This window comes from Lepus europaeus, chromosome 15 (assembly GCF_033115175.1).
Source record: "Lepus europaeus isolate LE1 chromosome 15, mLepTim1.pri, whole genome shotgun sequence".
NCBI classification, from domain to species: domain Eukaryota; kingdom Metazoa; phylum Chordata; class Mammalia; order Lagomorpha; family Leporidae; genus Lepus; species Lepus europaeus.
The window spans coordinates 91,181,397-91,205,987 of NC_084841.1; the positions used below are offsets into that span (position 1 = coordinate 91,181,397).

The following is a 24,591-nucleotide window of genomic DNA, read 5'->3' on the forward strand; positions in this document are numbered from 1 at the left end:
TCCAGCCGATGCTGAGACCCTCAGCTCCCCAGCTAGAGAGAGCCAGTAGGTGACTGTGGATTTCCTCTGTCCCCCAAAGCTGGGTGGCAGGGGGCACAGCCGTGTCTTCCTACCTTGGCCTGAGAAGGCAGCAGCTGCCAGCGTCTGGGGACTCCATTGTCACTTCTCAAACGAAAGCATCTGTCAGGCCCCTGGAACTGGGGTCCTTCCGTTTCTTCATAGCCTGTGGCAGCTGCTAACAGTGTGGCAGCACTCTGCGGCCATCTCTGGGTTCCACCCCAGAAACCTGGTTTTACTAGCTCAATTTCCAATGCTGTCATTGGATTAAATGGGCAAACACACCAAAGGTATTAAGGAGAGTTTTATTGTAAAGATAGGCAGGACCTACAATTGTACATTTTTCCACGTCTACAAAAACTCTCAGAGTAGGGATTTCTTCGTGTCTGTCGTACCAGCAGACAGATCATTTATAAACAGGGAGGAGGGATGGTCACTTCTTGCCAAACTGGGGCAGAGGTGGTGGCACCTTAATGTCTTGACCTCTCTCCAGCTTCTTCTCACAGTCCACCAGGTAGTTGACGCCGTCAATGACGATCTGGACGAGCTCCACCTGGAGAGGAAGGGCTCAAGGGTGAGAACTTGCCCTGGCTGCACTTCCCAGCAGTGTCTTCCTTCTCACTGTTTCCCCACAGAATATGGGGTGGAGCCGTCTAGAGGTCATGGTCAGGGAGGAAAGGCCGAGCTATCACAAGGCTTCCTGTCTTGTCTTAGTGAACATGGGGTCACCACTGTGTGTGCACTTATTTCATACGGAAAACCGTTTGTTTCATACCTTCTCCCCCACGTCTTTGCTGTAAAATGTTTGTCTATGATTCTGACCTCTTAGTGGTCTGAGCACAGAGTATGCTGTCGTTAAGGGATCGTCAGCTAACATCCAGTGTTTGGCAACTCAGTCATGGGCACAGTGCCAGGGAAATAGTCCTCCAAGGAAACCCTCAAGTAAGTATGTGCAACGCTCTCTAAAATTCGTGCTTAAAAATACAGTGTGAGAAGTAGGGTTTCTGTACACTGTGTTTGCGTAAATCACAGCACCTGTACCTGTGTTTGCTCCACCTCTCTCATCACCTCTGCACTGACCCAAGACAAGTGAACTACACTATCATGGACGAAGAGCAAGGCTCAGAGGTCCCAGTGCACTGGGGCTGACGGAGTCCATGCGCAGGGCACTGGTTACACTTTTTCTGCTTAGCCAGTTGACCCAGTGTCTCGGGAGGTTTGGTCTCCTGGTCAGTGCCTAGAGAATTTCTGGTCAGAAGGAGGGCCTCCTTGTTTTTAACCCAGGAATTCTCCTAAAAATGCATCCTAGTGAGGGAACGTGAGTTGTGAGTTGGGAGTAGAACGTACAGAGATGGTCGCAACAGCCAAGAATCAGGACAACAAGGGAAGGGATCCTCCGTCCTCTGCTGTCACTGAGAGAGAGCATTAGTAGTGAAGATGCTCCTCGGGTAACTCCTCCAGTGTGTGTTACAGTACCAAATGTGTGGTGTAATTACTGTAAGGGGTCTTTTCAGATAATTCTTAAATTATGGAAAGCAGTCTAGAATACTGTTCAAAGTAGTAGCTAGGGTCTTCAAAAAATACCTTTGGAGACGTGTTTCCGGCCGTTGCAGTGGTTACCTGTTGGCTTACTGCTACGTTACAGCTTGACTGGCCATGCGCGTGGGGCAGTGGGCAGTCCCCGTCATTCTCGGCTTCCCAGCCTGGCCTGCCCCTGCCGTCGGTGTGTGCTGGGCCTGCAGATCTGGTGTGGCCTTGAAGCCCCTCACCTCCCTCCAGGTCTACACGCGCTGCTGGAGGGGGCGGAGCAGCTCCCACTTCCAGGGAGCTAGTCGATTTGCCCACGCACCCTCAGGTTACAGGTGGCCTTGGAATGCCAAGATTGGTTGGCGGTTGGCTCCCATAGGGCCGTGCAAGGGCAGTACCTCCGACCGGCCGATCCGATCGATGTTGGAAATGTCGTACACGTCGGCCACCGCCGCGGTGTCCACACCACCCGTGCCGCGCTTCTGCAGCCTCAGGTTCTCCAGGATCTTGGAGAAGCGTGGGTCCTAGGACAAGGACAACACTCAGTGCCGGGGCAGCAAAACCCATCACCCATCATTGGATGAGAGAGGAGAGCGAGGGCGCTTCCCTTGCACCCGGTAACTGGGTATTGTCTTGTCTTTGTCTGCTGTGGCTGTTAGGAGCACCTGAGAAGGGGTTTTAGAAGGAGCTTTCCTGTGCTCACTGAGGCCCAGGAAGCCGAGAGCGCTCTGGCAGAGGCCTCCCCTGGAAGACAGAGCCAGCGTCTAGCCTGGGGCTCCCGTCCTCTGTACAAAGCCACTGAAGCCACCACAGAGCCCCCTCATGACCTCATCCCATCCTGATTCCTTCCCGAGGGTCCCACTCCCAACACAAGTAACACAGGAATTGGAGGATTGGAACCGAGTCTGCCGTGGCCAACCCCAGTCTGTGGATCAGGCACAGAACTTCCCTGGCACACACTGGCTCAAGTCACACAGCTGCAGCTAGGAGGGCCCCTGGCTCCCACTAGTGTTCCTGACTGCTTTTCACATCCTGCTGTCAGCTTTGGTATTGCAGGCGTTGTGAGTTAAATCACTTCCCATAATTTAACATTGGGATTTTGAGTTTTTTGTTTTTTGTTTTTTTTTTTTTTCCCAGAAAGCACAAGGGAAAAACCATTTGGTGTCCTGTGACAGAACCGTGTACCTCTTTCAGCGTTGGAGTCAAGGCACCACTGGCTACGGAACCAGCAGGTAACGCAGTCCTTCCCAGGCCTGACCTGGCCCCTTCCTGCAAGCAGGGCCTGGGACCTTGCAAGTGAGGACGATGCCCCTTCACACGTCCCCTGAGCAGCAGCCTGTCACCGAGCATCGTGTGAGAGATGCAGAGTCTGACCACAGGATCCAGGAGCGGCTCACGTGCTCGAGTTAGAGACCTGCTCGCTCCAGGAGCCACGTGCAGCAGGCTGCCGACCTATCCAGCTATCCAGACCGGTCCCCGGAGGGACACTCAAAGGTCTCGTTTGGGGGTCCATGCTGTGCAGCAATGCCAGTATCCCACGTGGGTTCAGCATCCCTGCTGCTCCACTTCCAATCCAGTGCCCTGCTCATGTACCCAGAAAGGTAGCAGATAATGGTCCAAGTATTTGGGCCCCTCCCTCCCATGTGGGAGACCAAAGTGGAGCCCCCGGTGTCAGCCTGGCCCAACCCTGGCTGTTGCAGCCCTATGGGGAGGGTGCCAGCAGCTAGATGCTCTCCGTGTCTGTCTCTTTGCCTTTGAAGCAAATAAAATAGCTTAGAAAGAAAAAAATCAAAGGTCTCATTCTTGACATTCTTGCAGCCATCATCCCTTGATCCAGGCCCCTGCACTCTCATTTTCTCCCATGATCGGACCAAGCCCAGGGCTGGGGAACAGGCCGCGGTGTTCCCTGTCCACACAGCAGTCAGATCAGAGCCCCACGAGGCCAGGGAACAGCCTTACCTTGCTGAGCTTGGGGATCCGCACGTGCACACCAGCCCGTAACCCCGTGCCAAGGTTCGAAGGGCAGGTCAGAATGTAGCCCAGGCGCTCGTTCCACATGAACTCCCAGCCTCGTTCCTGGATCAGCCGCTCCACCTGCAGAACAGTGAACACGAGGCCGAGTTCCCCAGCGTCCATTCTCTCAGCAAAGCCCTGGGCACCCTGTTTGCTGTCAGCACATTAACGGGATGCTGCCTGGAGGCCTGAACACAGGGCCTGCACACACGAAGCGCTGCGCGGCAGCCATGTTCAGGTTCTGTCAGTTGCTGTGTCTGTGCTCAGAATGGCCAAGGGCAGCACTGAAGGAAGGCGGAGCGCCAGTGACCCCCAGACTTCCCCAGTGCAGAGTGGACTCAGGGGGGAAGCGTCAGGGCTTTCTGATAATGACGCACCCCACTGCAAATGCCTGTCCCACAAGTGCGGGGCTCCCCCGACGGGGCGCTCCCCCGCGCCGGGCCTGCTTTCTAGGAGGGAGAACACCATGCGTCTTACCTCCTTGAGCCCACGACAGAAGCGCTCAAACACCCGCTTCATGTTGCCTCCCTTCTCCATGGAGATGACCCGGGTGTGGTCCTCCTCGTTGATCCAGATGAGGAACGTCTTGTCATAGTTGTGCCTGGGGAGGAGCGAAACAGGGCGAGGCACATCAGCACTCAGACATCCCCGCGGCCTCCAGCTTCACCGCACCTCCGCTGTGCCTGAACGAAGAGCACAAAACGGTGGGGCCTCCGCAGAAGGAAGAGGACCCCGCCCTAGCGGTGGCACGTCTCACCCGACAAGGACAAGGACGGCAGGTCGGGTGGCGGGCATCGGCCTTGGTGAGGGGGCTTGGCACGCTCCCACCACCACTTTGTCCACAGATTCGACATCGCACGGCACTTCCAGAAAGACTTCCCACAAGGCTTGATGTGCCTGCTGTGCAGACCCTGCCCGTCCGTCCCCTCCGCTCCTGCCGGCGCAGTCGTGACCTAGCACGGCACCCAGGCAGGGTGCACCAGGACGGCACATGCGTGCCACACACGCCTGCCTGTTTTCCTTAAATCCTCAGCATTCAGGCTTACCGTCACGAGAAACAAAACAGCTGCTCTGGGAGCCGAGTGTTGCTTTTTTCTCACGGAACTCGTGCAGACAAGCTCACCCTGCGCACGCCTTGCAAACATCGCAATGCTTAGGTGCACACCCCCAAGTCGCCTGTCCCCTCCAGGAAGCAGAAGCCAGGCACGCTGTCAGCTGCAGCTCACGGCACCCCGAGGTTAGGGCAAGGCGCTGCTCTGCACCAGCGTGGCACACAGGGAAACGCATCCGTACCAGATTCCCCGGGCATCGGGCCAGTCGCGGGCCATCCCGGCGCACGTGAGCAAAGGGGACACTGGCTTGTCAAACAGAAAGTGGTCCTGCAGGCCAGAGGGGGCGCCAAGGAGGTCAGACGTGTCAGCCAGGGCCAATGCTCCCTCATCTCAGCAGTAACGGCTGAGCCCTCGTGGGCAGGGGTCTCAGCACGGCTGCCCCGGGAACAGGTGAGAGAAACGGGAATGCCTGCTTCCCATCGTCCAGATTCCGACCTCCCTCGGTGCCAGTCCTGGGCGAGGGCAGTCAGGCGTAGCCAAGGCTGCAAGACCACTCGCTCGGCCCAGGCACAGATCTCTAATGACCACTGCGGAGTGTGCCCGGCCACTGCCCAGCTGGTGAGAGGGCGGCGTGGACTAGGAGGAGCCGAGGGGCCTGGACCTGGAGGGAGCTCTTGCACTGCGGGCTCCCTGCTTTCCTAACGAGCGCTGGGCACAGCAGCGATCCATCCATCACAGTAGCCACCCTTACTGCTCACCACGCGACACGCTCTACACTCACGGCTCTGTCCCCTGGCATGACAGAGCTGTGACACAGGTGCAGGTATCCTACTCTGGAGGTCAAGGGAGGAGATGCGGAGGGACCCAACCACCACGCAGCGTCACCGAGGGAGGAGCAGGCTCCTGGGACGCCCAGCCTCCGGCCTTTAGCCACCGGCACCCTGCACCCCACAGTTGAAGCCGGTGTCCCTGCTGTGGGTCAGCGACTCCCCGCGGCGGTCAGATGGCGCTTACTCAAGTGCGGTTAACTGTCGTCTGCTGAAGACGAGCTGGGCAGTGACCATCACTCGGCCCTCGGGCCAGGGCAGCCCTCCGAGCTGAGTGGGCCTGTTCTGTCTCGGCGCACAGCGTGGTGGCCGGGCAGAGCCAGAACCGGCCGGCAGAAGGCCTCACTGGCCGCCAGGTGTGGAGCTGGGTGTCCGTGACATTTAGGATGTCAGGGTTCTAGCTCAGCTCTTGTTTAGAACCTAAGTTACTTTTCAAAACGCCGTCTGGTTTCACCTTCACTAAGGGGTCCTGGGTGTTTGGGGGCAGCGGGAGACTGCGTTTCTGGGGGTCCTGGAGAGTACCCTGGGGGCGGGGCACAGGCAAGGCGTCCAGGCTCCCAGCTCGCCAGCCCTATCTGGGTTTCCTCCACCAACCTCAGCCGCAGAGGATCCCTGGGCTCAACCAGGAGGGGTTCAGGCTCCTCCTCCCTGGAAATACCCCATCTGCCCGCGCGCAGCCACTCACGTCGATGAGCCGCTGCTGGTCCTGCTCCGTCATCTCGGACAGCCTGTAGTAGCGGCCGGCCAGGTCCCCCTTGAGGCCCTCCAGGGCGGTGATGGCCACGTTCTCCACCTCCCTGCGCTCGGCGCGGCTGCAGGCGGGCGGCAGGCTGAGGCCGCGAATGCTGCGGCCAGTGCGCACCCGCGACGACAACACGTAGCGCTCATCGAACTGCCCCTGGGTGATCTGCGGGCAGCGCACGGCTCAGGTGGGCGTCCCAGGGACCCTCCGGTGCCACGCAGCCCCGTGCCCTCGGTGTGCACGGGGGACAGACGCTCCCGCACCCATGCAAGATCTCCCCCACCCCAGCCCACCTCCACCTGAGACATTCCCTGCCGCCCTCCCCGGAGGACCCGCGCTGGTGCGCTGGACTGGGCGAGCAGCCCTCCCCTCTCCCACCTTGGATGCATCCAGGTCCGTGGGGTGCTTCATCACCCGGGGGTCGTAGCCGTTGTGCCTCAGTTTGATGACTGGATCAAACAGGTCAGCAAACACCTGTGGGGCAGAAGGCGCTCCAGTTCCCCCGAGGTCCCCACCAGCCATCCACAGGCCATGCTCAGGGGGTATCAGAGGGGGACCAGGGGGGATGAGGACCACAGTGGGCTGGGACCCAAGGGCACCTGCCAAGGCCATCCTGCCCAGCGCTGGGCAAGAAACCCCTGGGGCTAACAACTGGAAGGGGTGGCCAGAGGACCCGGTAGCCCTGGGCAAAGCAGTTTTGCGCTCCCAAGTCAGGCTGTGCAGGGTAGAACCGGGCTGCCCCTCAGCCCGAGAGGACCGCTGGGTTTTGTGCAGACTCCACTCTAAAAATACCCGCTTCCAGCAGGGCCCTTGGTGCCATCACAGGAGGAGCACCCGCACCCCTGGGCCCTGTGGGGTTTGGGTCCAGGGGGCCAGCTGGTTCAGGCTGCGGAAGCCCCGAGTAGGCACTGCTGTGTCAGGATGGCCGCCGTGCCCTGGCTGCCCGCCTGGGAGATGCCTTCAGCCCCCAGCAGCGCAGGGGGGCAGAGGAGCCATGTGGGGGGTGGGCTGTGGGCCTTTAGCAAGAGGCTGCTAGGGTCGGGGAGCTGCACACTGCTGGCTTCTGTGCTGCCCTGACGAGGCGACACTGTAGGGTTTGGCCAAGCAGCGTGGTCAACTCAGGAGTCTGGGCCCTGCGGGCTAACTGGTCATAGCTGGAAGTTCTCAAGCTAAGCCACAGGCTTGCAGCCCCATCAGCTCCCAGGACCTGCACACACTGCTGTGCCAGTTCAGCCCTGGCCATACATCTCACTCCCCCATGGGGACAGATAGGAGGGCAGCAGCAAAGGCAGCTCGTGGCCGAGAAGTCACAGGCTGCGTGGCGCCAGAAAGCATTCCAGATGGTTCTGTGGGAACCGATTTCCCTTCATGGGCACGCTTCCCAAGAGGCGCAAAGCTGGCCCCACAGGGACAAGGACTGGGGGACTGAGCTCCCCAAAACACAGAGCGCCCTCCCGGGGAGAAAGCCACCCCCACTACCTCGTAGGACTCTTCGTCGCCTGCCACCATGCCCACAGTCTTGATGAAGGGGTGGCCGGGGTTGTCCACTCCAGTCTGGATGCACTGGTCCAGGGTGTAGCCATTGGGCGTCACCTTGTTACGGAGCTTGGCGTAGATGGAGGGGGTGAGGCACTCGGCCATGCAATTGTTGTGCTTGCGCAGGTCCGGGTAGTCCGCACTGCGAAGGGACAGCTGGTCAGCCAGCAGCCCAGCACGGGAGGATCCTGCAAGGACCTGGCTCCTGCTCCTACCCCACCCCACCCCACCCCGGGCTCGCATCAGCCACTGGGCATGGGATATGTGGCTGTAGCCGCCCGGGAACCACGGCTTCAGGAAGCGGCTCTACACGCAGCGTTTCCAGAGGGGTGCAGCCGTTCAGACACCTCTCGGGACAGCCACGTTCCAAACCCGAGTGGTTGCTTCCTCCTCACGTGGACCCTGGGAGACGCCAGTGTGGCTCAAGTCGTCCCACCCACACAGGGACCTGGGTTGAGTTCGTGGCTTCTCGCTCCACCTGGCCCAGCCCAGGCTGTGGGGGCATTTGGGGAGTGAATGACTTATGGGGCACTCACTCCCTCCCTCTGCTCTCAAATAGCTCAGGTACTAGAACAACAAACAGCCCAGGGAGCTGCTGGAGGGAGGGTGCTGACCCGGCCAAAGGCCCGGCCCAGGGCTCAGGGACGGGGGATTGAATGGAAGCCACCGGAAAAGGCATGGGAATCCAACAGCACAGTCTGTCCCCTGGGTCAGTGGAGAGAGACCAGGGGCCCTGCCTCCTGGACATGGAAATTGTTTCCGCCTTCATCTTCTGTCCACGGCGCTGCTCCCTGGGAGCAGGACTTTGCCCCTTGGAGGACGGCGCCCAGCAGGGACCTGTGGCTGTCATACACAGGGAGGCGCCGGACAGGTGCTCTCCCACCCCGAGGCAGGCACTGGGCGAAGACCAGAGTGCTCTGAGCAAACCGCAGCGTCTCCCTCAGCGACAGCGAGCGAGACCTCGGAGAAAGAGGCAGTGGGCTCCGGTCACTCGGCTCTAGCTGCCGGGGGGGCGGGGCTCCCAGCACTGACAGGACGCACCTGCTCCCACGCTCCTCCTCCCCCGCTTCCCACGGCAGCGCCCGGAGAAGCTCACGCCTGCCGCGGTACCGTGACATCCCATCTTCCAGGGGACGGTGGAGTGGTGAGTGCAGCAGGCGTGCACTCCCGGGGTTGCCTGGATTTGCATGGTAGCGGTGGCTCTGGCTGCGTGAACTTGGCCACCACTCGGTGAGTGGCAGACGGCACACACCGGGTGCTCTGGGTCTGCTCCCCGTCACAGCTGCTTCTCACTGCAGCAGTGCGTGCTCTGGGCAGTATGCAGATGCTACACTGCCTCCCACTCACCCCAGTCCCCGGGCCTCTGTGTCTCAAAGCTGTCAGTGTGACCTTGTCACCCTCATGGTGAGCCAAGGAGCCCTCCTATGAGCTGCGGTGCTGCACAGCAAATCCTCAGCCAGCGACAGTTACCCTGAAGCCGCCAGGACTCACCTTGGGGGGAACAGCTTGTGCTGATCCCGGGCCTCGGCACACACCTTCTGCCGGTTCGCCAGGTAGCCAGTGGTCAGGGCGCTGGTGCCCAGGGTAGCGAACAGCAGAGAAGCATTGCGGCCAGTGAGCAACTTCGAGAAGGTGCTGGCCATCCTTCCTCGGGTCAGAGTCTGCAAGGCGAAGGCGGCAGTGAGACGGGTTCACCGGCAGGACGGCGCAAGCCAGAGCCAGCCCTGCGGAGCTGCGGCCTCTCCTGCTTCCTTGACAGGCCTTGTTTTCCTTTCTTCCTTACGCAGCTTAGGGGAATCGAGGTGGTTTTAGATGCTGCACGTATGTAAGTCCCTGCCATTGACTCCAGCCATAGGAGCAAGAAAACCCAACCACAGTTTCTTCCTCCACCTGCCAGGCAGACCAGGTGCTCTTGGGACACTGCTTCTGCCCAAGCAGGCACAGACAAGGAAGATTCCTGGGCTTCCAAGAGGCAGGGAAAAAAAATCAGACCCATGCACCCCTCCCCACCCCCAGGTCAGCTGGTGTCTGAGCTGGGAGTGACAAGCCAGGCAGTGTGGGAAGGCCCGTGCCCACCTGGATGCAAAGGCAGGATGCCAGCCATCAGCGCGGGGCTGTCCGGGACTCCCCCATGGAGCCAGGACCCTTGGAAATGGCTGCAGTGGTCCAAAGTCTGCAGACCCCAACCCCTGGCTCGGCAGAAGCAGAGTCAGAACCTCTCGGAGTAAGTTATGCTCCATGTGGGCCCTGGTGCCCACGAACAGCCAACAACAGGCCCTGTGAGGCGCCAAACCCAGGGAGAGGTACAATGCGTGCACATCAACAGAAGATGTGACCGGAGTTAGACCTCCCGCGGATGGAGGCATCAGAATCGTCAAAAATACAGATCAGCTCTCAATGGATCAAGAACTAAGTGTAAGAGTCGTAACTGGAAGTAAGAAACCAGACGAAACTGATTTGAAAGGGACCCACATGGAATTACTCAGTGTGATGTAGCTGGAGGAGGACAAATGACATGGCACACACATCTTAAGTACCCAGAATGCAGGCCAGGGACACGGGAAGGTGAGGTGTCAAGGTCAAATCCACATCTAATTCAAGTCTCAGAGGTTGAAAAAGGGAAGTCATATTTGAAGAGAATTGACAGAATTCTCCAGAATGACAGAAGCCAAGGAACCATGAATCAAGAGGCACAGCACAAGCCACAAACCAACAAGGAACCGGACACCCAGAGGGCGCTGGTGCAGCTCAGAACGTCACTGACAGGTGTGGCAAGGCGGGATGGGCATCCACAGCAAACACCTGCAGGTTCCAGCAGGGGGCCAGAGGAGGAGGTTTGGAAGCAGAGAGGAAGCTGTATTGACCTAAACACGAAGATCTCGTCTAGCCTTCGTCAAAATGACAGTGAAAAAGATAAAACAGATCAGTCATTAAAACTACCAGCAATACACCTGAGCTAGCAAGCGACAGCAGGAAGCACCCAGGCTGCATGGAACACGCAGGGACATGGAGGCGCTTTGGAGAGTTGGTGGACGACGTGATGAGAGGCAAGTGTATCTTGTTGCAAACAATTCGTGAAATCCATGCTTTTCACAACACAGCCTCACCGTGAACTTTTCACAGATCGCCGGGCATGTGGGTATGTGATTATCAACAAACGATGAAAACCACGATGAACACGCACGGACAGACACCCTGCCGGGGCCCCTCCTGCCCGGGGGTCAGCGGGGCCAGCAAGCCCCGGGCTCTGCTGGGCAGGGAGCTGCGTAGTGAGGGGCTTCCAGTAGAAGACAGGGCAGGGCAGCGCTCCGTGCTCCCGGGACGACCCGGCAGACAGTGTGCACCCCCGCCACACGGGAGCGTCTCCTGGGACTGTGCTGCAGCTCAGGTGGACAGGTCCCTCCCAGGAGCTGGCTGACGTGTGCGTCTGTGCCTGAAGACCTGGCCCCGGTGACGGCTAAGCCCCGCCTGGCAGGGCGAGCCCTCACGGCACACACACGACTAGGAGCCTCCTCTGGGGTCGGCTGTCCTCCTGGATTGCATCTGGGAACTTCCCGCCTGCCCAGTCTCTAACCTTGAACGTCCCAACTGGAAACCATCAAAGGCCTTAAACGCTCCACAAGTTGTTCTACAATACCCCAGGGAAGGGGGCAACCAGCCAGCCCATCTTCTGTGCTGATGTCTATGGGCAGTTTTCTTAATCCTCAAGACAGCAAGCAATGACAGAAACAGAAGCGCGAGAGCCATTTCTCAACAGTCGTACTGGGGACCCATGGTGGCCGAACACCGACCTCATCACCTCCTCTGCTCTGGCCCCTGCTGGACTTCACGCTGTTGGCAGTGCAGCTCCTGAGAGCGGCACCAACGCTTCCGCCCTCGGCAGCACGCCACCAGAACACACAGCTCCCGGGCTGACTCGTGGCTGCCACACCCCACGTCCGCCTCCTCCGAGGCTCGCTGCACTCTCACCAAAGGGAGAGCAGCTTTGCCCAGGGCGCCTGTCAGCGGCACGGGGCTGACGGTACGGGACACAGCGTGCCAAAGCCAGAGGATGCATCGCAGCACATCTGGCTTGAGTCTTCTCTCCTTTCGCTGCCTGCACACTGACAAGTCTGCGTCCAAAATATGCTTGAGGTCCTCAACTTTAGGAAGTAGAGGAGCAGGGAGGGAGGGGTCGGTCCCCACGTGCAGCCCAGCGCCCACTGCCGTCTACAGAGGGCTGCTCCCCCGGGAGGCCAATGGGAGGGTGGGGGCTGCCGCCTGCAACACCGGCTTCGCAGAGGGGCACTGCCTCCCTTCCTGGCTGCTCCACTTCCGACCTGGCCCCCTACTCATGCTCCTGGCAAGGCAGCAGAAGATGGCCCAAGTGCTTGGGACCCTGCCACCGACATGGGAGACCCAGATGAAGCGCCTGGCTTCAGCCTGGCCCAGGTCTGGCAGTTGCTGCCTCGTAGGCGACTGACACAGCACCGGGATGTGGCGGCGTGACAAGTTCCTGCTGCCCTGAGCCCCTTTCTCTGTGTAAGGCACAGACACACGTGGAATCCCGCCACTGCGGTCCCGCTGCTGTACCCTGTGCGAGACCAAAGTGAGGCTCTCCTTGCCTAGCGGGGTGAACGCCCGAGACCAGGGCCAAGCCCGCGGTGGTGTCACTGTCCCTATGACTCAGCGCAATCTCCGTGGCCTCGGTCCGTGAACAGCTGCACACCGCCAGGCCCCCGATGCTACACAAACACCAGCTGTAGCCGATCGCCCTGCTTGGAAGAGCCCAGGGGATGACAGGTGACAGAAACGGGCAAAGCGGGGCAGCTGTGTAGACGTGAGGGTAAGCTCTCTGTGCCGCAGCCTCCTGCCACGGGCTTTGCTGGGCTCCAGGAGATGTACCTGTCACTACTCAGCCTGAGGCCACCTGCAAAGCCTTAAGCCTACTGAGGCGCCCTGTCCCGGGGTCGCTGGGATGGGGGTGAGGGCCCCACATCCAGACACCCCCTCTGAGGGCTCCACCCCCACAGCCAGAGGGCGTGGCTGTTCCCGTTTCTTCCCGGAGCTCACCTTGGCTGGCTGGTCCAGCCTCCCCATCAGCACACGAGGCTGAGGGACACGGGCTTCCAACTTCATAGCCACCTGCGCACCTTGCCACTCTGCAACTGGCTCTCTGATCTCATGGCCCCCAGCTCGGACAGCCTTAGGCCAGCTGTGGGCTGCCATTAGTAGCCAAGTAGCCCGTGGCTCAGAGCGTGCCCCTCGCCAGGCAGCAGGCCAAAGACACGCGATGCCCACCTTTAGGGACCAGCATCATCTTTGTGGGACAAGGTTAAAAATAAAATACAGCACCACAGCACGGAGGGATGCAAAGCAACAGGCGAGCAGGGAGCTGCTCAGAGAACGGGAGTGACGCCTGAATGTCCACAGCTTAGTCTGGCAGTGAGAGCAGAGCGAAGCCTTGTCCTTGCACAGAGAGGGGGCGGGGCTGTGGCGCAGGAGCAAAGGGGAGGGGCCTGCAGGAGGGGTGGGCAGGTGTGGGGAGCCGGCCCAGCAGAGCGGACCACAGGCCAGCCGGCTGCTGCCTGTGTGCAGAATGGCTTCAAGGGCGGGGCAGGTGGGAGCCCAGTGATCTCTCCGCTGTCAGAAAGCCCTGGACATGGCCCCGGGGAGAACCTGGTGCCCAGGGGAGTCAGGGAGAGGTGTTTGCCCTCTGCTCTGGGCAGAACAGATGGACTCGAACAATCCTGCGACTCTGGTCTGAACAGCTGGGTGCCGGCAAGGCCCCCAGGCTGGGGCTGAGCAGGGGAAGCTGGCGCTGCTGTCCACCCTCTGCTGTCCCCTGCTGCTGGCTCCTGGGACTCTCGGATTCTTCCCAAGTCCAAGAGCAGAAGGCCTGGCCTTGGGGCCCGGGGTTGTGCCCTGCCCCATGGTGAGGCCCTCAGGGCTCCCCCAGGCCCCCTCCCGACAGCGCCAGCTCCAGCTGCTGTCTCGGGCCTGCCATGTCTAACAGCAGCAGGGTCCTCAGGAGGCGGTGGGGAGGGGCAGCCATGGGGACCCGCTGCCGCAGACACACTGTGGGCTGCCTACCCATCTCCTAAGAGAGACACGAGGGATCTGGGGGCACCCCTGCCCCAGCTCCAGCCAGGTCCCCCCACCTCCGCTGTGGATGACAGGCGACCCCCTCACCCTCCCCAAGCTGTCAGAGGCAGCTACAGCTGACGGCACAGCCTTGCACAGGCGCCCTGGGGACCACCGTCACGTGCCGACGTCACTCACGCTGTCCCTGGCATGGGACTCCTCGATCTAAAGGGTGGACAAAGAGGGAAGGCAGCCAAGGACCTAAACACCACAGGGAACTTCTGCAAATTTTAAAAAAAAATAGAATTAAAAGTGGTTTTTTTTGGTGCAAAAAAGTTTTGGGACCATGCATAGTTTTTTTCATACTACACTCGTTTCACGAACTTTCTCAAGACCGCTCATAAGGATGAATTTCAAGAAATGTTTGCATGAAAACAAACTCATCTTTGAATTCCATTTTGCACAGGCACTTGGAGGATGCGGGGTGGGAGACAGGGCTGGGCAGGCAGTAGTTGGGTTTCCATGGAAAGTGGCGTCCCGCCTCCTGTCTGCCAGGATGGAGGAGCCGGTGGGCAGAAGGGGTGGGGGGTGGGGAGGGGGCGTGCCTCGGGCAGCTGCTAGCGCCCTCGTGTGGCAGCCTGAAGGCATAGCAAGTCCACGCAAACTGCAACTTAAAAATCGTCTTCGCTACATTTCCTGCACTCAACCTTTTTTTTTTTTTTTTTTGACAGGCAGAGTGGACAGTAAGAGAGAGAGAGAGAAAAAGGTCTTCCTTTGCCGTTGGTTCACCCTCCAATGGCTGCCATGGCCAGCGCACTGCAGCCGGCGCACCGCGCTGATCCGATGGCAGGAGCCAGGTGCTTCTGGTCTCCCATGGGGTGCAGGGCTCAAGCACTTGGGCCATCCTCCACTGCACTCCCGGGCCACAGCAGAGAGCTGGCCTGGAAGAGGGGCAACCAGGACAGAATCCGGCGCCCCGACCAGGACTAGAACCCGGTGTGCCGGCGCCGCAGGCAGAGGATTAGCCTATTGAGCTGCGGCGCTGGCCAACCTTCTCTCAAGTGCACTTTTCCCTGGACTTGGTGAGGTGGCCTGGCATGGGGTGTACGTCATGCAGAGGCTCCAGGCTGCTCTTGCGGGGGCCCTGCGCCCCATCCTAGTTGGTTGCACAACCAGGCTAAGCCCCTCAGCCTCACAGCTGGCCTGGACCGCTCAGGCCAGGGCAGGCAGGCGAGGCCTCTCCCAGGATCCCTGTGGCCCATGGCAGGGAACCCCCGGGCGTGGCAGGGGTGGCCCAGCGATGCTACCGTGGCCAGGCAGTTTCTGTGATTTCCAAGCGCACCCAGTGCCATGCTGGGAGACTGGACGCCCCTTGGCTCCCAACTCCGGCCCACGCTATGGAGGCCTTGGGGGAGCCTCACCCCCCCCAGAGACCCTCCTTCCACTGCAGCCCACGCCATGTGCAACAAGACAGAGCGCTCTCCTCTGATCGAGTTCTACCAAAGAGCAGAAATCAGCTGAACGAGGCTGCGTTAGGGAGCTCAGTGCAAGTGCAGATCGGGCGTCAGGGATTGTCAGGGGGTCCCGGACACCCCAGACAGGGGGCCAGCCTGGCACCCAGCTGTCCAGTCCTGCCTGATCCAACCCGGAAAGCCAGGCGGCTCTGTCCGGCCCTCTGTCATTCGCCCATCCCTCTGTCAATCACCTGTCCAGTGCTCTCCATCTGTCATCTCTATCCCACCCATCGGTCTCAAAGCATTCGTGTCTCTTTAAAAGCACTGCTTCGCCGTGGGTACTTCCATGCTCTGTGGCAAAAGGGTTCCTGGTTCTCCCTCTCACTGCCCCTGCAGCTGGGATGCCTACGGCCACTTCCCTGCCTCCCTCGCCACGGCCTGGCGTGGTCTCTGCCTGGTCTGGTCCCTCCTTGCCCAGAGCCCTGCCGTCCCTTTCCTCTCCGTGTTCCCACTCAAGGAACTCCTGCCACAGCTCCTGGCACGGCGTGGCCGCTCCCCAAGCCTCCCCGCCACCGTGAGCAGCGCTGTGTCCGACTTCCTGTTGCCGGGCTGCAAAGGTGCCCTCGTGCATGACCCTTCCCCGAGGCCCGTCCCCGGCACCTCTGCCTCCTTCGCCCTTGTCAATCTGCTGCCGAGTCCCCGGCTGCGTCCAGAGTCCCCGTATGAGCCACCTCCCTGGATCCCAGCTTCATACAATTAGCTCCTGTCTGGATGCTCAAGGCCCACCCTCGACAGCAACCAAGGGAGCCGCAGCTTTGGTTCTCGGCACCTCCCAGGAGCTGCTCCTGCGCGGGGCCGGCCAGCGCAGGCTCCGACCTGCAGCCCTGACGGTGTGGACCCTGGGCACCTGCTGTGCCCTCAGGGGTTTACCCAGGGGCCCGGGGGGTGGAGGGAAGGGAAGCCGCCAGGCAGGGCCAGGGCCAAAGTGAGCACGCCCTTCGTTTTTAATGTAGGGCCCCTCTGAGTGAGCAGCGAGGGAAGACGGGATGTGGTAACGAGAACTGGACGCTGGGGAGATACAACCTCCTGCCACCCTGGAAGTTCCTGTCCAAACAGCCAAGAAAGAGCCGTCTCCTTCCCGAGTCACCGCAACACCAGAGCGTGGCATGCACCACAGGCTACGGAGAGGAGTCTCAGCCCAGCCCAATGCACACCTGCTCTGGGGAGCTCGGGTCACAGGGGACAGTGCCATCTGTCACACAGAAGTCACCCCCGGTCCACCTGGTAACGCAGGCGGCCATTCCCGTTAGTTTCCTTTATGCACAAGCAGAATCAAGGTCCTGCAGATCCGTGACAGCCCGTAGGTTTGCACGGTAGCCAGGTGCCTCAGGTCAACCCTGGCCCCCAGAGTGGGCACTGCCAGTGCAGGCTGCCCCGAGGACACAGCGATGGCTTCCAGCCCGGCAGAGAAACAGCCCTGCGTGGCCAACTGGAGGGAGACTTGCTCAGATTTTACCAAGGTGGACAAACACAGCAAGGGGCAGAGAAACCACAGCAAATTGCCTGACTGAAACGGAGGGGACTCTGCCGCTCGCACCAGGGACCGCGACTTCCTCCCCTCCCCTCCGCTCCCCGGGTGCTGGACAGGGCAGCAGGAAGGGCAGGTGATGGCTGGGGACCAATCCCACACTCCGAAGACCTGACAACCTAGGGCAGACGGGCTCGCTCCGTCCTGCTTGAGGGCCACTGCCCTGCACAGGACAGCTGGGCAGTCAATGCCTGAGTGAGCGAAGTGGCACAGGGACCTGGCACAGTGGACAGACACAGGACTTCCTTCTCCCCGGCCCTCCTTAAATATGGGCCCTGTTGGGGATCGCCCCACTTCCCACAGTAACAATAACGATCATGACTTTTCTGGAGCAAACCTACGAGGTACCAGGGTATGTTTCTAAAATTAAAATTATCTCACCGAAGTGCTGTGAGCGTTCTGAAGGCCCACTGTCCATCTCCACGCTTAGGTCACCCGCAGACCATGTGACAGCATCGTCCTGGACCAACCTCCCCCCCTTAACCCAGTGAAACCCCACTTCCGCTAAACCTCCTGTTGTCACCTGTCACTGGCTGTGGACTTACGGCTCACTGCCGCCCTCTTCTGGTCAGGGGCGGAGCTGCCTCTCCAGTCTCCTCTAGCTCCGCCTCTTCTGTCCCTTCCTCCTCTAGCCCTGCCTCTCCTGGCCCCTCCCTCCTCTAGCTCCGCCTCTCCTGCAAAGCCCTCGCCCTGTCCCCCAGGGAGGGTGACATCCCCACAGATTTCTCACCTCCTCCACAAAGCGCTCCCTGATCTGCCAGGTGGATCTGGGTCTTCTCTTTAATATTTTTGCCCTAGGTCTGTTACGATGATCAGCGATCTGTCTGCCCCGACAGAGGGTACCGAGTCCTGTGCAGGCTCCATGAGGGCATTCCCCGTCTCTGACACGGGGATGCATGGGGGTGGGGCAGATGGATAGACTGGCGGACGGATGGGGGGACAGACGGATGCGTGGGAGAAGGGGAGAGGAGCAGATGGCTATAGCAAGATGGGTATGTGGGCAGGTGGATGGAAGGACGGATGGACCAAAGGCTGGACTGGATGGGCAGACAGACAGATGGATACGGGAAGATGGATGGACTCCAGAGCTCCGCTCTCGGGCTTCTGTATCCTCTTGTCTGGGTGGGAATCCCCCGGGCTGCACTCAGAACTGCTCCAAGCGTTCTGGAACAGGAGCTAGGAAATGGCGATTGACATTTGAGACGCCCGGCCCACCGGGCAGCACACTTCGGAAATGTATTCTACAGGACGGAGGCAGAGGGAGCCTGCGGGGACACTGTCTGCGCTGTGAAAGTTCGGCAGCAACCTCCTGCCAAGCTGGATCACCCATGGCGCATCATCCCACAGCTGCTCCAGGAAGACGCCCAGCTGCCTCCACCTACCTGGATGAACCTGGGACACCTGCTCAGGTTAACAGACGCCTCCTTCTTGCCCAGGAGAGAATGAGTGGCTCCAATTTGGTAACAAGCGTGCATGTATACTGTTCATGTTTGCATACATCTGCATGAACAATATCACTCTGTCTCACTTGTAAAATATGCACGTGATCATTTCCTGATGAGTAAGAGGTAAACAGCCATCGTGAAGTGTGCGAACTCCAGGTTTCTCGCTATCTGCCAGAAATGGGGTGGTCACCCACAGGTCAGAGCCAAGGCCAGCTGGGTGTGGGACCCTGCACGGCCCCACCTGGGCCCCAGCAAGGAGGCAGGCTCTCGGGGCTGTGAGCAGGAAGGGACGCGTAAATCCGAGTCCCTTAAAGACTCCAGCCCCGGGGCTCGTCAGCCTCTCTCCCCCCAAAGCTTGTGGGTTTAGCATTTTTGCCTTTCGAAGTGCTTTCACTAAATTGCATTTCGCCACCCGAGGTGCTGGTCACATCCTTCAGCATCCCCTGACAACCAGCACCAGGCTCCCAGACCCCCTCCCAACAACGCCTCCAGCGACTTCCCGGCTTCCGGGGACAGGCCCGCCCCTGCACCTGTCCAACTTCCTGTCTCTTCCCGAGCTGCCCTCATGCTATCTTCCATCTTGATGACAATCCCGCTGGGCAGGCCTTAGTGTATGCCAGGGAACACTGGGACCAGGCGTCGTCGCCTGCCCCAAGCATCAGTGCTGGCACGTTTGCAGGGCTGGCGTCTGAGCCCAGGTCTGCCTCGGCAGCCGCACGCTGACCAGCAGTGGGAGGGAGCCCAGCCTTGCGGCTTAGGACCTGGGAGAGCCACAGGGGCCCCGCCCAGTTAAACCCCAGCTGGGCCTTGCAGCAGCTCCTGGGCACGGGGCTGCCAGATTGTCTCACACCATGTGACTCCTCCCAGGGCCCCAGACTATTCTAGGCTGGTCCTCCCTCGCCATGGCCAGGCTCTGCTGACGCGAGCAGGATGCCAGGGCTGACGCCATGTGCCCAGGAGCAAGCCTGCCCGCCGGCCCCTGTGCACATGGCCCAGGCAAGCTTCCTCCCTCCTTCCCTCCCCCACTCCCACTGCGCAGAGGTATCGAAGCAGCCTCGGCTCTCACACCACAGAAGCCGCCTGCCTCAGTTTCCCTAAGTCACCTCCGTGACTCCCCGGTTGTAAAGCACTCTTGGCAGTATTAGGGCTGAGACCGTGCAGAATCCCTGGACCGCAAGCCAAGGAGATGCAGATGAACAAGGGCACAGCCTGATGGGGCCAAAGGCAACGGGGCCCTGTGCGTCCCACACCTGCCCTCCACCGAGAGCCAAGGGCAGCCTGTCAGGTCCCTGAGACACACACAGCTGTCTGCCCCACGCAGGCAGGCGCCCTGGGGGTCTGGGTCCCAGCCTGAGGGCTTCCACACTCTGCTACCTCCTGCCACCGCCACAGGCCGAGCCTCCGTGGCACCCTGCACGTCCGGGACACAGAGCCAGGTGTGCCTTTCTGCTGATTCAAAGTTATTTCTGGTCCAGCTGCTCCTGCCTGGCATCCGTGGGCCCAAAGGGCACATGGCAAGCAGGAGGAGGACCCGTGTCAGCTTCCCAACCAGAGCGCCACCCCAACATGGGATGTCCTTGGGGCTAGCCCAGCTCCACGGGACACAGCAGATTCCTGTGGTGCCAACCTCCCGGGCCCAGGGAGAACAGCTGTGCCCTCCTCGTCCTCAGGGAGCAAAGGGCTCAAGTGACTCTGTGACCGCTGGGCACCCGGGCAGCCGTAAGGGCACCTGTGACTTGTCCGTCGTGCCGGGCCAGGAGATGTTGCGAGTCCGCCTTTCCTGGGTTTCCTTGGGGGTAAAGACTCAGGACCACTGGCAGGTGCAGCTCTGTGGGGTCAACCATGACCTTGGAGACCACAGGAGCCTGGGGTCTTGCAGCCCTTCTGGCTGCCCCTTCCCCAGCCCAGGGCCCCCAGGCAGGGGCGGGTGTGCCCTCCAACAGTCACCTGAAGCCGGCCCTCAGCACGCTCCTCACCACTCCCTCTGGGGGATAGCTGAGGCCCCGTGGCTGCGGCAGAGCCGGGCCACACCTGCCCGAGAGCCTTTGGTGGCCTAAGCCTCCCCATTCTGTGTCCCACTTTCTACCCCTCCCCCCCCCCCTTAGGGACGTTGACCTTGCCCGGGGCCCATTCGCTGAGCACGTGATCAGCAGAGCCCACAGGGTGCCCACGGCCCTCCTGGGGCCCGGCTCACAGCTGCCACGCTCTCAGGTGCCTTGGAAAGGACCCGTCTGTGCCGAGGGGCAGGGGAGCGTGCTTGTCCACCGGTGATGCCCGGGGCTGCGGCTGCCGGGCACAGGCTCCAGCCGCCTCCTGGGGGAGGTGGACTCCCTCCCCTTGAGCCAGGGCAGAGAACACGCCAAGGACACATGTTCCCTGTGCAGACGCCCGTTTATGTGGCGTGGCCGTGGTCTCAGCGCGGCCAACGGTCGCGGGCAGCCCTGAGGAGCTCCTTTGGCCCAGGTCACTCTGCACAAAGCAAAGCATCCCAAGCGGTCAGGGCACAAGAGAGGCCGGGCAGGGACCCCCTGAGAGCCACCAGCAGGCCACTGGCCCTCTGAGTGGGGGTGGGCTGGGGCCGCTCCCAGCACTGCTTGCGAGTTCACCCAGGTCCAGCTGACGGGCTTCTCCGTAATTAACCAGCTCCTATGGAAGGCCTCGCATTTTACTTTCCCGGTTGGTTCCTCGCGAGTTTTTCCTCGCACCTCCTTGGGTGCTGTGTCGGAACGCTCTTCCCTCGGAAGTCGCAAGGGAGAGCCAAGCCGGCCCCAAGGCAGCAAGCAAGCGCCGTCAGAGCGGGCGCGGGGCGCGGGGTCCTCCGCCCACGACTGCCCCTGGCCGGTGCGCCCAGCCACCCTCCCCCAGGCCCTCACCCGCTGCGGCCCGCGGCCCCCGCCCCCGCGCGCTCCCCCAGGACCCTCTCCCGGGCTCCAGCAAGCCGCCCACCCTCTTAAGCAGCCTCACGGAGCCACTGACCTTGAAGCCGGAGTCTCTCGGCGTCGTCCAGCCCAAGTGTAACGCGAGCCGGCAGCCCGGCCTAGAAAAGGCTCGGGACGGGGCGGGGCGAGCGGCCGGGCTCAGCCAATCCGGGCCCGGGTCCTGGGCGCACCTGCTGCGCCCGCCGCGCCCTTGAAGGTCGGCCCCGGGCGAGTCTGCGCCGCGGCCTGGGCTCTCCGGAGCACCTGCGCCGTCTCCGGGGCGTTCCCCTCCCCCTAGCTTCCTGGAGGGCTGGAGGGGGAGTTGCTGCTCCTCCCGTCGGGAGCGCAGTCCCGGGGCTCGGCTCAGCTCTGCAGGCCGCGGAGGCCCGGCAGGAGGAGGGGTCTGCAGTGGCCCTCGCTGGCCGGGCTGGATGCTGGGACAGGGACCGCACCCCTCAGCCTCCGGGAGGCCAGGCAGGCCACATCCCTGCTTAAAAATAGCCCGTGCACCACACGCCGCGAGTTCGCCCGCCCGTGGGCCCGTGGCTGGGGCGGCGCAGGTGGAGCCAGTACAGCAGCGCCCACCTCGCTCGTGCCCTATCAGTTTCCAACGCTTCTGAAAAAATGGGGCCCATGGCAAAATTTTATACTCGACCTCGGCCTGCGGAGCTGATCGGAGGGCACGGGGAGGGGTCGTGGGGGAGGGCGGGAAGGTTCTTGGGTGGAGGTGCACTTAGTGCAATGCAGTTTTCTTCTAAGCTGCTTTTCCTGCGAACTTTAACAGACAAAGCATCTGCACGGCTCCTGGCTGTGAGGGAGACGGTGCGGAGACACGCGGGCAGGTGAAATAAAGAAACCAGTGAGCGTTCCAAGCATTCACAAAAGGCGAAGTTTAATCTGCATTCAGGCATAACCCACACCTCACTGGGCAAGTGTTGGGCCACAGGGTAAACCATTCTGCTGGAACCACACATGTGCAGAGTACTGGACACACGGTATGCTTCTCAGACTGACACGTGTGTCACACACACAGATACTCGAGAAACACACATCTTCTGCGAGAGTAACCAAGTCACCTGTGAGGTCAGCGCATCCCTGTCCCACCGTGGTGGCCGCTCCGCCCACTCGGCCGCTGAGGCACGCACCAGCCCCAGGCCTTGGGCGGTGGGCGATGACCTGGGCCAGCTCCAGGCAGGGATGCTCAGCGCTCCTTCAGAACCTGCTCCCTGCACACAGCGCACTGGGGTACACCAGACACCGTTCGGCCATCAGGTCAAGTGCAACCAGTGCCAGGGGCGTGCTGGGAGGCGGCTGCCTCGAGTCACTCTGAATCACTCGTGTTTGCGCCTACAAGAAGCCACGGCTGCTTTCCACGTCGGTTCTGCTCTGCCTTCGCTTGAAGCCACCGGTCGCCACTGAGCAGTGACACCCGGATGAGACTTTATGGGCTCAACCTCGTCACCGAGAACCACCCAGCAGGCTCCACGGTCAAGTCCGATCATCACAGCATTGGAGACGGGGGCTATTTGGAGATCCCTTCTGGCCCTCCGTCATAAAGGGTGTGTTATCTTTTATGCCATTTCAATAGTAGTAAAAATTAGAAACTGCGGGTTGGGTTGAAAACATTTTATGCTTTCTAGCAAGGGCAAAACTTCTTTTCAAGGGGGAAATGCCATCCAACTTTGAAAAGAAATGCAAAAGAAAATCCTGTGCTTGCAAATAAACATTGGTTTCTCCAAGATGGCAGTCTCCCAGGGAGACTTCTAGGAACTTCGTGCCTCCCGCTCACTGCTGGCCCCGGGCCTCGTCTCCCGCAGCAGCAGGAGGGAAACCTGCGCACCTGTCTCAGTCCACATGGCAACAGGAGGGTCCCACTGGTGCGTGAGGAGTGCTTACGATGCACTGGTGTTTAGCCAACAGTGAAGGCAGGCTTGGTGCCAGGGCACCTGGGAACCTCACAGCCGCGGTCAAGCTTCCCTCTCTGAATCCCCCCAGAGGGGCCCCACGGAGAAGCAGCAGCGCTCAGCGTTCTGCCTCACCCCTGAGTTGGCTCGGGTGAGAGCTCTGCCCTGTAGCCACCCCGGATGTCTTGTGCAGGACCAAAGGCATCCTGCAGGAGTGCGTAGGGCATCCCGCTGATGGTGCAAAACACACGTATCCATCTCACCCTCACGGCACGAAATGCGATTTGACTTCCGGTGCTCTGGGTCAACGGTGCGGTGCAGGACGCACACTGGCTCTCGGCCGCCACAGGCTGGCCTCCCATCCCCTCCTGGAATCGGGCCTCATAGACCAGAATGGAGGAGACACCCCAGGAGTGCACCCACTGGGTGCCGCAAGCACATGCTGACAGAGCGGGAGGGGCTGGGCACCTAGTCAGGGAGAAATAAAAACACCACACATTGCTCCTGGACAATTTAAATGTGACCAGATGGGGCCTTCAGAACCCGTGGCCCACAGAAGACACAGGTCTGTAAAGGGCCTTGACCCAGGGGGAGCTGGGGTGCTCTGGGCTCAGCCCCAGGAAGCAGCTCTGTCAAACGCTGAAAGGTGGCAGAGCGACTGGCAGTGCCCACAGCTGACCACTGAGCGGCGCCCTTCAAGGTCCCATGTGGGGCAGGGGCCAAAGCTTTGTCCCTGGCTCAGGAAAAGCTGCATTCCCAAAGCGGAGGCTCATCTGAGAACTCTTCTCTGTCCCATTTTTCTCCCATAGGAATGGCTGCAGTGCCCCTGGAACATTTGCAAGGGAGAAACAGAATCCAAACTCGCAGCTGCCCCCCCCCCCCACCTTGCACAGGTCGTGGTGACCCCATGGTGACCCTGTGGCTGTCAAACGCACTCGGTGCGTGGTTCTTACATGGGTTTCTCTTGGTTTCAGCTCACCTCCCAGGAAAACTGATCCCTGCCAGACTTGGTGGTGTTTGGTGTGAGTGGCGTCTGCCATTTCCAACCCTCAGCTTCTGAGCACTGAGCAGAAAATCTCAAGTTAGGCACGGGTAGAATCCGGGCAGCCATGCCCTTGTCATCATGCATCAAGACGCACCAATCTCTTATTGGAAGCCAAAGAGCAACAAGCAGCCTCAAAAAGAACATCAGGTATCAGTAAGGAACCCGTCGCAGGCTCGGTGCTGTGTTGTTGGATAACAGAAGCTACTGAAAATATTTCTGAGTCCTTAGACTGCGATGACTATTTTGGTGACTGATGTGGTAGTTCAGTAGATAGCGGTGTTCGGAGAGGGCCCCTCTGCAGAAGCTATGTACAGATGGCCGCTGAGGCCGGCTCTTCCACCGGCTCTTCCGAGCCAGCAGTGAACCCCGTCAGTCGGCCGTCAGTCCTAACAGCATCGCTAAAGTGCAATGAGGGGGGAG

The 24,591-nt window shown here is 60.6% G+C and overlaps 1 protein-coding gene across 1 annotated transcript; it reads right to left on the reverse strand.

Annotated features, from left to right (window-relative positions):
• Positions 1-348: 348 nt before the first annotated feature.
• On the reverse strand, positions 349-21,364 carry CKMT2 (creatine kinase, mitochondrial 2). The gene is made up of 10 exons (XM_062212485.1): positions 21,281-21,364; positions 9,246-9,415; positions 7,698-7,896; positions 6,597-6,692; positions 6,162-6,383; positions 4,891-4,976; positions 4,075-4,198; positions 3,544-3,678; positions 1,983-2,108; positions 349-610 (listed from the first exon to the last, which is right to left on the reverse strand). Exons 2-10 carry the CDS (start codon positions 9,395-9,397, stop codon positions 491-493), a joined length of 1,260 nt encoding a protein of 419 aa, XP_062068469.1. The 5' UTR covers positions 9,398-9,415; positions 21,281-21,364; the 3' UTR covers positions 349-490.
• Positions 21,365-24,591: the final 3,227 nt, after the last annotated feature.

What these genes read in the sequence shown, in the direction of transcription:
- CKMT2 (XM_062212485.1), bottom strand. Translation starts at nt 9,397, where the DNA reads ATGGCCAGCACCTTCTCGAAGTTGCTCACTGGCCGCAATGCTTCTCTG. An exon ending in GCGACGAAGAGTCCTACGAG is followed by an intron (nt 6,693 to 7,697) that starts GTAGTGGGGGTG and finishes TCTGCCCCACAG; the next exon opens with GTGTTTGCTGACCTGTTTGA. An exon ending in CCCGATGCCCGGGGAATCTG is followed by an intron (nt 4,199 to 4,890) that starts GTACGGATGCGT and finishes GCTCCTCCCCAG; the next exon opens with GCACAACTATGACAAGACGT.